At 43.2% G+C, this 12769-nt stretch overlaps 1 protein-coding gene across 13 annotated transcripts in view; it reads left to right on the forward strand.

The window, feature by feature from the left end:
• Window positions 1–12769, forward strand: part of ATF6 (activating transcription factor 6) — a 221644-nt gene that overhangs the window by 170025 nt on the left and 38850 nt on the right. Inside the window, exon 14 of one of the 13 annotated variants that reach the window (XM_073557964.1) lies at window positions 8757–9847. The exons of 9 other annotated variants lie outside the window; for them this stretch is intronic. In XM_073557964.1, coding sequence (XP_073414065.1) covers window positions 8757–8920 — 164 coding nt within the window. In that variant the 3' untranslated portion in view covers window positions 8921–9847. Of the gene's footprint in view, window positions 1–8207; window positions 8467–8756; window positions 9848–12769 lie in introns of those variants that run through there. 3 more of the 13 variants (XM_073557956.1, XM_073557965.1, XM_073557959.1) reach the window with 3 other exon arrangements.

The following is a 12769-nucleotide window of genomic DNA, read 5'->3' on the forward strand; positions in this document are numbered from 1 at the left end:
AGCTGCCCAGAAAAGGCACATCTATTAGATGTGCCAATTCTGGCGCTTTACCCGGCTCTTCCCACTTGCCCTGTAGTGGTGGCAAGTGGGGTTCATATTTGTGGGGTTGATGTCACCTTTGTATTGTCATGTGACATCAAGCACACGGCTTAGTAATGGAGAGGCGTCTATCAGACACCTATCCATTACTAATCCTATAGTTTTATTGGAAATAAACACAGTCAGAATAAAGTCCTCTATTAGAAATAAAACAAAGTACTGTTCCATTTTTATTAAAAAATAAACACAGGTGAGTAGAATGCCTAATTCCACTTAATCTGTCGTCTCCTGTAATAAAACTAAAGTAACAATATCCATCACCTCTCCGTCGTTCCGTCCCACACTGTAATCTATGTCTGGGGGATGAATAGTTTTCAACCTGGACGGTGCCAAGATGCGACCGTACAGGCTGAGAACCACTTGTGAATGAGCTGCTGCGAGTGCAGCATAATTGACCAGTGGTGATATCATCGTGGTTACCGCTGGTCAGCGAGGCTGCGTTCCCAGCTGGGCTGAACTGCGTTGACCTCAGCACCGTGGGAAAAAGCACCTCATCACTGACTTTTTCCCAAGATAGCCGTCTTCAGCACCCAGTGTCGGGGAACAGCACTCACTGCAGCGCTTCTTTCCTGGTGCCGGTGCGTGTCACACGTATGACATCCATGTGTGTCATCCGAGTGCACATATGCGGGATGTTTTGCAGTCCGTGCTGACAGTAAAAAATGGACATGTCAGCGTGTTTTGCCCACGGACACAAGGTCCGTGGAAACACAATGATGTGCACAGAACCCATTCACTCGACTAGGTCTATGTGTGTCAGTGTCTCCGGTATATGTGAAAAATGTCACCACAAGTAGGGGAGACAAGAATGTGTGAGAGTGTTCTTATATCCATTTACCACTAAAGTGACTGTTACAATGCAGATTTCTGAACCACCGTTCACAAGCAGAGCAGCATCTTGTGGACAAAAACAAAGAATAAAAAGATTACATGGGGAAAATAATAAATAGTTTCCGCTCTTCATTTTAATTACCAAAAAAAAATCTAAGTAATACAGTCGTCTTAAAACCTAACAATCTTTTAAGAATGGATACTAACTAAATACCAAGTGAAAGTTGGAATATCATGCCCTAAATTGTCAGCTGTCTACTTCTTGGGGAATAAACTGGAAAACATGACTGACCAACCTATATTCTTGGCTACCAGGACACGTGTTGTATCAAAATGGAAGTGCAGGAAAAGGAGGAATGATCCAGTGTCAGATCCAAGTATGTATCAAATCAGAAAAAAGTAAATGCATCAAAGAATTGGGATCACCACATTAATAATTTTGGTTCAAAAATAACAATTTTTATTGTAAACACCACATACAAATTGTTAAAAACATTTTAAAATCCCAAGCAAAAAAGGACAGAGGATTTGCGTCCAAAGAATATAAGAGTAAAATACTCAAAAAAAAGATCCCACACAGTCTTATCTGATGGCACGATATATACCATATATACTCGCGTATAAGCCGAGATATTCAGCCCATTTTTTGGGGCTGAAAGTCCCCCTCTCGGCTTATACGCTAGTCATATACCGGGGTGTTGGCCAGGCGGGGGTGTAAGAGATCATACTCACCTCTCCTAGCATGTCTCTTGCAGCCCCCCGTGCTTATTCCAACTTCTCCGCGCTGTTTTTCCTGCTTTCAGCGGTCACGTGGTGCCACTAATTACATATGCGCATATGTAATGAGCGGCACCACGTGACCGCTGAAAGCAGGAAGAACAGCCCTGAGAAGATGGAATAAGCACGGGGGCTGCAAATGACATGCTAGGAGAGCATCATTGTAAGGGGCCACTAATAACTGTGCATCATTGTAAGGGGCCACTAATAACTGTGCATCATTGTAAGGGGCCACTCACTGTGCATCATTGTAAGGGGCCACTAATAGCTGTGCATCATTGTAAGGGGCCACTAATAACTGTGCATCATTGTAAGGGGCCATTAATAACTGTGCATCATTGTAAGGGGCCACTAATAACTGTGCATCATTGTAAGGGGCCACTCACTGTGCATCATTGTAAGGGGCCACTAATAGCTGTGCATCATTGTAAGGGGCCACTAATAACTGTGCATCATTGTAAGGGGCCACTAATAACTGCATCATTGTAAGGGGCCGCTCACTGTGCATCATTGTAAGGGGCCGCTCACTGTGCAGCATTATAAGGGGCCGCTCACTGTGCAGCATTATAAGGGGCCACTAATAACTGTGCAGCATTATAAGGGGCCACTAATAACTGTGCATCATTGTAAGGGGCCATTAATAACTGTGCATCATTGTAAGGGGCCACTAATAACTGTGCATCATTGTAAGGGGCCGCTCACTGTGCATCATTGTAAGGGGCCGCTCACTGTGCATCATTGTAAGGGGCCGCTCACTGTACAGCATTGTAAGGGGCCACTAATAACTGTGCATCATTGTAAGGGGCCGCTCACTGTACAGCATTATAAGGGGCCACTAATAACTGTGCATCATTGTAAGGGGCCGCTCACTGTACAGCATTATAAGGGGCCACTAATAACTGTGCATCATTGTAAGGGGCCGCTCACTGTGCAGCATTATAAGGGGCCACTAATAACTGTGCATCATTGTAAGGGGCCGCTCACTGTGCAGCATTATAAGGGGCCACTAATAACTGTGCATCATTGTAAGGGGCCACTCACTGTGCATCATTGTAAGGGGCCACTAATAACTGTGCATCATTGTAAGGGGCCACTCACTGTGCATCATTGTAAGGGGCCACTAATAACTGTGCATCATTGTAAGGGGCCATTAATAACTGTGCATCATTGTAAGGGGCCACTAATAACTGTGCATCATTGTAAGGGGCCACTCACTGTGCATCATTGTAAGGGGCCACTAATAGCTGTGCATCATTGTAAGGGGCCACTAATAACTGTGCATCATTGTAAGGGGCCACTAATAACTGTGCATCATTGTAAGGGGCCGCTCACTGTGCATCATTGTAAGGGGCCGCTCACTGTGCAGCATTATAAGGGGCCACTAATAACTGTGCAGCATTATAAGGGGCCACTAATAACTGTGCATCATTGTAAGGGGCCATTAATAACTGTGCATCATTGTAAGGGGCCACTAATAACTGTGCATCATTGTAAGGGGCCGCTCACTGTGCATCATTGTAAGGGGCCGCTCACTGTGCATCATTGTAAGGGGCCGCTCACTGTACAGCATTGTAAGGGGCCACTAATAACTGTGCATCATTGTAAGGGGCCGCTCACTGTACAGCATTATAAGGGGCCACTAATAACTGTGCATCATTGTAAGGGGCCGCTCACTGTACAGCATTATAAGGGGCCACTAATAACTGTGCATCATTGTAAGGGGCCGCTCACTGTGCAGCATTATAAGGGGCCACTAATAACTGTGCATCATTGTAAGGGGCCGCTCACTGTGCAGCATTATAAGGGGCCACTAATAACTGTGCATCATTGTAAGGGGCCACTCACTGTGCATCATTGTAAGGGGCCACTAATAACTGTGCATCATTGTAAGGGGCCACTCACTGTGCATCATTGTAAGGGGCCACTAATAACTGTGCATCATTGTAAGGGGCCATTAATAACTGTGCATCATTGTAAGGGGCCACTAATAACTGTGCATCATTGTAAGGGGCCACTCACTGTGCATCATTGTAAGGGGCCACTAATAGCTGTGCATCATTGTAAGGGGCCACTAATAACTGTGCATCATTGTAAGGGGCCACTAATAACTGTGCATCATTGTAAGGGGCCGCTCACTGTGCATCATTGTAAGGGGCCGCTCACTGTGCAGCATTATAAGGGGCCACTAATAACTGTGCAGCATTATAAGGGGCCACTAATAACTGTGCATCATTGTAAGGGGCCATTAATAACTGTGCATCATTGTAAGGGGCCACTAATAACTGTGCATCATTGTAAGGGGCCATTAATAACTGTGCATCATTGTAAGGGGCCACTAATAACTGTGCATCATTGTAAGGGGCCGCTCACTGTGCATCATTGTAAGGGGCCGCTCACTGTACAGCATTATAAGGGGCCACTAATAACTGTGCATCATTGTAAGGGGCCGCTCACTGTACAGCATTATAAGGGGCCACTAATAACTGTGCATCATTGTAAGGGGCCGCTCACTGTACAGCATTATAAGGGGCCACTAATAACTGTGCATCATTGTAAGGGGCCGCTCACTGTACAGCATTATAAGGGGCCACTAATAACTGTGCATCATTGTAAGGGGCCGCTCACTGTGCAGCATTATAAGGGGCCACTAATAACTGTGCATCATTGTAAGGGGCCACTCACTGTGCATCATTGTAAGGGGCCACTAATAACTGTGCATCATTGTAAGGGGCCACTCACTGTGCATCATTGTAAGGGGCCACTAATAACTGTGCATCATTGTAAGGGGCCACTAATAACTGTGCATCATTGTAAGGGGCCACTAATAACTGTGCATCATTGTAAGGGGCCGCTCACTGTGCATCATTGTAAGGGGCCGCTCACTGTACAGCATTATAAGGGGCCACTAATAACTGTGCATCATTGTAAGGGGCCGCTCACTGTACAGCATTATAAGGGGCCACTAATAACTGTGCATCATTGTAAGGGGCCGCTCACTGTGCAGCATTATAAGGGGCCACTAATAACTGTGCCTCATTGTAAGGGGCCGCTCACTGTGCAGCATTATAAGGGCAGTAGCTTCGGCATTTTCCACCCTAGCCTTATACGCGAGTCAATAAGTTTTCCCAGTTTTTTGTGACTAAATTAGGGGGGTCGGCTTATACACGAGTATATACGGTATATGCACTATTGTTGGATCACTTACCTTTTTGCACCTTAATGATTTGTTTTTCCATTGGAACTAGATATCGAACGCTATAAAGTGTATATGATATTGGATTCTTATTGAATTTAGTGTGCAGCAGGATCTGTATTTAGTCTGTCAAACAGCATGCATATATGGTATATATATCATTTGATTGTGTGACACATGTGCCATCAGATAAGACTGTGTGGGATCTTTTTTGAGTATTTTACTGTTATATTCTTTGGACCCAAATCCTCTGTCCTTTTTTGCTTAGGATTTTAAATGTTTTTAACAATTTGTTTGTGGTGTTTACAATAAAAATTGTTATTTTTGAACCAAAATTATTAATGTGGTGATCCCAATTCTTTGATGCATTTACTTTTTTTCTGGTTTGGTAGTAGTTTGAATTTATGCATCTGGTGATCCCCTTGCTTATTGATGGTGCCCGCTCAAATTGCTGCTTTGTACAATCCAAGTATGTATAAAGCAAATTCCTTTATTGGCAATAGTTATGACGCGTAACATTGAGGGGGGACTTGGGAATTTCCTGACCAGATGCGTTTCGAGCACTACCTGCAAGTTTGTTTTTTACATACCTGGTTCGGAAGCTGGCTCGTTCCTCCTTCTACTGCATTCACCGTGCATTGGGCAGTAGGGTCGATCTTGAGCTTCCATACTGATTGATCCTATGGAAGAGTGAGCTGGTATTCTTTTTCAAAATGGAAGTTTGCAGAGTTAAGTTTCTCAGGTTATATCTTGATTACATACTTTTATGCAAGAAACTGGCTGTCATAAAAGCAGATGGTTGAATAATTTGAGAACCATGGTGGATATTGTGTACAGATAGTCAGGACCGTTTATTTTGACTATCTTGATATACCGTACTTACTGCTCCTCTTCCACTATAAGTGTATTGTGCCCTGTGAACATCCGCCTGTTTGTACAGTTCGTGCACGTTATCATCCGGAACTTAGGAATATCTTGAAATTTATTGAAACTCAACAGCATATGTAAAGCATGACCTTACTGCATCATAGGTTTAGGACTTTGGGGTGTCACAGTCTTAAACCTAAGGCTAAAGTCATAAACATTTGTGTGTGCTTTTAATGGAGTTTCAATAAATCTGAAAATCTTAGTGTGCCAGATCCGGTTTCTTCTGGCTCATCCCACTACAAGTACATTGTTGAAAGTGGATAATTGGACACATTGTAAACAGTATGGTATATTATTGTACTTTTATGATGTACTGTTTTATTGTTAATCACTTTTACTTAAGTTATACTTTTGAGACTAAAACATAACATTCTGGCTCTTTGCACTACGAGGCAGCTACTCATTGAACTTTATGGTTTTCTCCCACACTTTAAAAGATCCTGCCCAACAGCAGAAATTGTTATACAATCATTGTACACTGCTCAAAAAAATAAAGAAATTAAGGAAAGAGAGCGCACTTAGGGCAATAAAAGTAATATTTTAGGTGACAATACACGGTTAGTGCACTCACCTTTAAAGGTTGTGAACAGTCACAACCCCTTGCAGAATTTGAAAGGAACCAGTGGTTGCTGCAGACTCCCGTAGATGCCGATGTTAGAGGAAGAAAAAAAAAAAAAGCCGGGTTTTTCAATGTATCCGCGCTGACCACACAAGGATGGAAATATTCTGGAAAACTTTATTGTGCTAACGCATTTTGTGGCCAATCTGCCACTTCCTCAGGGCTACAGAGGAAGTGGCAGATTGGCCACGAAACGCGTCTCTTTTTTTTTGTTTTCTTCCTCTGTGACAAAAAAATAAAGGGAACACTAAAATACCACATCCTAGATGTCACTGAATGAAATATTCCAGTTATAAATCTTTATTCATTACATAGTGGAATGCATTGAGAATGATAAAACATAAAAGAGATCAATGTAAATCAAAATATTCCATGGAGGTCTGGATTTAGAATGATTCTCAAAATCAAAGTGGAAAATCAAATTACAGGCTGATCTAACTTCAGTGGAAATGCCTCAAGACAAGAAAATGATGCTCAGTAGTATGTGTGTACTGTACAACCTCCTTTCAATGCCTGTACGACCTCCTTTCAGTGCCTGGGCATGGTCTTGATGAGGCAGCGGATGTTCTCCTGAGGGATCTCCTCCCATACCTGTGTTAAAGCAACTGACAACTCCTGGACAGTCTATGGTGCACAATGGCAATGATGGATGGAACGAGTCATGATGTCCCAGATGTGCTCAATTTGATTCAGGTCTGGGGAAAGGGTAGGCCAGTCCATAGCATCAATGCCTTCATCATGCAGGAACTGCTGACACACTTCAGCCACATGAGGTTTAGCATGGTCATGCATTAGAAGAAACCCAGAGCCCAGTGCACTTGCATGTGGTTTCAAAATGGGTCTGAGGGTCTCATCCTGGCACCTAATGCAGCCAGGGTACCTCTGGCTAGCACATGGAGGGCTGTGGTGCCCTTCAAAGAAATGCCTCCTCACACCATTACTGACCCACTGCCAAACCAGTCATGCTGGAGGATGTTGCAGGCAGCAGAACATTCTCCGCGGTGTCTCCAGACTCTGTCATGTATATCACAAGTGCTCAGTGTGAACCTGCTCTCATCTGTGAAGAGCACAGGACGTCAATGTCAAATCTGCCAAGCACTGTGTTCTCTGGCAAATGCCTATCGTCCTGTGAGCACAACCCCCATCTGTGGACATCGAGCACTCAGGCCATCCTCATGGAGTCGGTTTCTAACCATTTGTGCAGACACATGCACATTTGTGGCCTGCTGGAGGTCATTTTGCAGGGCTCTGGCAGTGCTCCTCCTGTTCCTCCTTGCACAAAGGCTGAGGTAGCGGTCCTGCTGCTGGGTTGTTGTCCTCCTACGGCACCCTCCACGTCTAATCGTGTACTGGCCTGTCTCCTGGTAGCGCCTCCAGCCTCTGGACACTACGCTGACACACAGCAAACCTTGCCACAGCTCGCATTGATGTGCCATCCTGGATGAGCTGCACTACCTGAGCCACGTGTTACCACGAGTGTGAAAGCACAACCAACATTCAAAAGTGACCAAAACATCAGCCAGAAAGCATTGGTACTGAGATGTGGTCTGTGGTCCCCACCTGCAGAACCACTCCTTTATTGAGGGTGTCTTGATAATTGCCAATAATTTCTATCTGTTGTATATTCCATTTGCACAACAGCATGTGAAATTGATTGTCAATCAGTGTTGCTTCCTAAGTGGACAGTTTGATTTCACAGAAGTTTGATTTACTTGGAGTTAAATTCTGTTGTTTAAGTGTTCACTTTATTTTTTTGAGAAGTGTCTGCTCCAAGGCTGCTGCTCGGATGGTCCCTACTGGAACTGCTGTGCTGACCCCAAGCATACACGATTGCCACAAGGAATCGCTGGCATCAGTGGATCAGTGCGAAGGCCAGTGATTGGATTAGGCAGTAATATGAACAATGAACAGTGTTTTATTTCTGCGGAACCAGCAAGAATCAGGGAATCCTTGCCTATATAGGTCTGCAGGTGGTCAGCATGCCACTTTTTTAACCCCTTAGTGACAAGGCCAAATTTTTCAAATCTGTCGTGTCATATTATGTGTGAATAACTCTGGAATGTTTCACCATATCCCAGTAAGAATGTTTTTTGTGTCACATTATACTTTATATAAATGGTACGTTTAAATCAATATTTTTTGCGTTTATAAAAATAACAGAAATGTTACAAAAAATTAGCAATTTTCAACTTTGATTATCCCTATTAGGCCTCACTCCCCCTTGCGTATAAAATCAGCGAGCGAAAAGCGCATTGCACTCGCCCCAATGTTATTCAATGAGTCCCTGCTCATCTGCCATTTTTCCCTTAGCTGAAATCGGACTGAAGAAAAAAACAGCATGCTACGATTGGCTGCATATATTGGACGAGACTCACCAATGCAATTCAACAGGTGCGAGAAAAAAAAACGGATGGCACATGGACCATACGTATGCCGTCCGACTTATACAGATACATTACCATTCTGTAGCATAGAACACTGTAAGTGGTCCTGTAAGTGATTGGAGAGAATTACAGAGAAATAAAAAGCATGTCATACGGATGCTACATGAGAAAAATCGCATGGTGCTCGCTTGACACTCGTCCTACTTTTCTGGATTAATATCAGAGCGATTTTTATATTTAAATGCTAGTGGGAACGAGGCCTTATTCAGATAGTCAGGCAATATTTAGGTGGGGTGAACAGGTCACTATAGCTGGCAGACTCTTAAGTCATGATCTCAGGGTAGTGATGGGGTATAGGAGCTGTAGTCACTATTGACAGAAGCAATTAAGGGGTTAAATAGCCACAGTCAGTGCCATCACCGATGGTGGTGGTTGCAGCAGGATGTCTGCTATAATGTACAGGTGACAGCTGCTGTATTTTGTGGTGCTATCTTACATCTCGGGTCAGTAAGGAAGCATATCTGTGGTCACAAAGGGATTAAATAAATACACGCCAATAACAGAGCCTGAAAACAATGTGAACAGCGCCTTCAGGAGTTTTTCGGATTGCCAGTGGGAGCCGGAAACCATTTTTTTCCATGCTATGGTGTAAACATTTGAATATGAGGGGCTTAAACCTTTTTTTCAATCCACCATCTATGGACACTTTCCAAGTGATTATAAAATTCCATACAACTGTAACAAAAGCCTTGTAGACACGAGCGGCCATGAATTCCATGCAAATGGGAAAACGTAATTCTCCATGGCAGCAGGTTAGATTTCCGTCATTATTTTTAAGGACTCTGTTATGTCTAGGTTTCATGTAGCCATGTCAACATAATTTATACAATATGGGCAACTATATTAATAATCATTTCTAGTACACACAGATTGCACACTGGATATTTTACCTCGATCTCATACCTAAAGAGACAGATCCCAGCCTTATTTTCTTATTTTTTTTTTTTTTTTATTTTGAGACACTGGATCATATGTTCCTTTAGACTAGATTCAAGTAGAAGTTGTTTTGTTTTTTTTAAATCCTTTATGAGACAAAATAAGAAAGAATACCGCATTTGACATGACAAAAAATGTTCCAGATCTACGATATAGCACGCTGTAGATTCTCCAGGCTGATCGCATGCGGTTTGTTAGTCAAAGCTGGGAAACAAAGGAAACGTGTAATGCCCCGTGCACATGATGAGTGTGTGTTCTACTCCTGGTTTTGGCTTAAGCCCCCTTCTCACATAGCGAGATAGCTGAAGCGTCACCGATTTTGTGACACAACAGCGATCTTGCTGCATGTGACACGCAGCAGCGAACGCCCCCACCCCCGCTGGATATCGCTGATTGTGCTCGAATGTCCTGGGCCATTTTTTCATCGTCCACGTTCGGCTTGCCAGTGCGCATCACTGTGTTTGATGCCGACGAACGACCTCGTTGACGACGCAGAACACAGGGACGCAGGCGGGAATCGTTTGAAAAGCTGCTGTGTGACAAGGTACCAATGACTTGTGAGGTCGTTACATGGATCACTGGATCGTTGCTGCATCGCTGAAGAGATCTGCCTGTTTGGCAGCTCACTAGCGACCATTTAACGATGCACCAGCGATCCTGACCGGGTCGTATTGTTGTCGGGATCGCTGGTGCGTCGCTAAGGCTATGTGCACATGTAGTTTTCGGTGGTGCGGATTTTACCGCACAGATTTTGGAAAAACCGCAGGTCAAAAAGACCTGCAGTTTAGGCTGCGGTTTAGCACTGAGGTTCACACCTCTACAATGGAGGAGATGTGAAACCGCAGCGGATTCCCCACAAAGAATTGACATGCTGCGGATTGTAACCCACAGCAAATCCGCGCGGAAAAATCCGCAGCATGTGCACAGCGTTTTTGGTTTTACCATTGGAAACAATGGTACTGTACAATGCAGCAGAAACTGCTGCGGACCCGCAGGGACAGAAACGCTGCGGATCCGCAGCAGAATCCGCACTGTGTGCACATAGCCTAAGTGAAAAGGGACCCTTACACATACTGATGTAAAAAACTCATTCAGAGGAAAAGTATAATAGAAACCCATCACCACTTCTGTATTTTTCACCCACTCCTGATTTTGGCTTACAAATACTGATGTAGAAAAAAAAATAACTCCTCGCCATATACTGACCGGACTGTGTGAACATGTCTTTAGGCTAGGTTTACGAAAATTTGGGGCGAACATTCCACGTGTAACATGCTTGGCACTTTACAGCACTTACAGTACAGGGAAAAGTGTAAAATTAGAATGGAAAGGATGGTGTATAATCAATGCCGGACAGAAGTAACGGGTGAACGAGATTCCAAACACCACATCACGAGAGCAAAAGAGGGACACCGTTCTAAACCCACAGTAATTACAACAAATTCTGATTGTAAAAATATATCTGATTTCTATTCAATTTAATTTAAAATACGATGTTGAAAATGAAGGCTGACGCCAAAACGCACATCAGAACTGGCGCCATTCTGGCCGGATAGGACAAGTTTATAATGGGTGCAAGGCTTTTCTGTACTGTTTGATGTCTTTTTCTGTGATATATATCATATTAGTACCCACACCCTTGGCTTGTGACCCTGTTATAGGCTCTACATACTTTCCAAATATATATGTTTTTCTGTGTTTCTACATACATTCCGGTATATCCATTGTTGTGTATAGTGTTATCGGTTGATTAATGCCTTCTACTTGTTTTTTTGTGTATTGAATGCATATTCTGATTATACCCAAATGCTACGCACAGAATCTTTACTTATTGTTCAGCTTATACTATAGCACATTTTCCTTGTTCTACCCTGCTGTAATATGTAATCATGTGTGGAACCATGTATTTTAGCTGTCCCCTTATTTCTCATGAAATTAAATAAAGATCATAGACATTTTTATAGTTATTGTGTGTTTACGACCATGATATGATATTGGTTTTTTTTTTATGTATAAATCCACAGCATTCTCTGTGTAGAGGTGCCACAGATTTCATCCTTTGCAATGGAAAGGGTGAAATCTGCAGCACATGCCGGTTCTATTTCAGATATGCTGTGGAAACATCTGCACCAAATACGCAACATGTGAACAGAGCCTTCAAGGAAGAGGTTACATTTGGAGCCAAATAGGACAGCATATCTGTTTTCGACCAGATCCCAACATATCCTAAGTTGGAGAAAAGGATGAAAATTTCTACTGCTGTGATTTGTGTAGTGGTGGGGCTGAAAGTGCTGGGGGGGGGGGAAAGATCTGTTTAATTTAGTCTGTGGTCCCTATTGGTAACTTACATATTCTGGTATTTATGCGACTTTCCCCCAACATCAAAAACACAGCATTAAATCTAGAAAACCAAAGTGTAAATTAATTAATGCAATTTTGCTTCAGATTTTGATGTTTCTTGATATCAAACCTTTTTTATCTTAATAGGAGAAAAAACTTCAGTGAAAACACTATAAAAGCATTGGCATGCCATGTTTTTGTAAGAAAAACACATCACCATGTGAATGAGAATTTAAAAATATTCAATTTGCTGTTATTGTAGAACTCCCCCCCCCCCCCCCCCTCCACCACCATGAAGAATGCATAAAAAACAGTGTTTAGACAAGCCCTAAGGGAGTGAAAACAAATGCAATACTGCTTTTCTCGTGAATGCACATTGTAAAGAGAACCTGACAGGCGATGCATGCTGCCCAATCTGTACGATCTCAACCAGGTATGTCTGACTCTGAAACACTGCGGGATTTCAGAGAAAAACATACTTTTAATAGCCGCTAGTCAGACATGTGGGTTTCCGATGGCTTCTCACCACACGCTGTTCTGGAGTAACGAGTCTTCTTTCGTGTGTGTATAGGCAGATACCTGTCAGTCCAGTGCCGCAGGAGT

Source organism: Dendrobates tinctorius, unplaced genomic scaffold (genome assembly GCF_039654945.1).
Source record: "Dendrobates tinctorius isolate UK_male_01 unplaced genomic scaffold, ASM3965494v1 ptg000012l, whole genome shotgun sequence".
Lineage (NCBI taxonomy): Eukaryota > Metazoa > Chordata > Amphibia > Anura > Dendrobatidae > Dendrobates > Dendrobates tinctorius.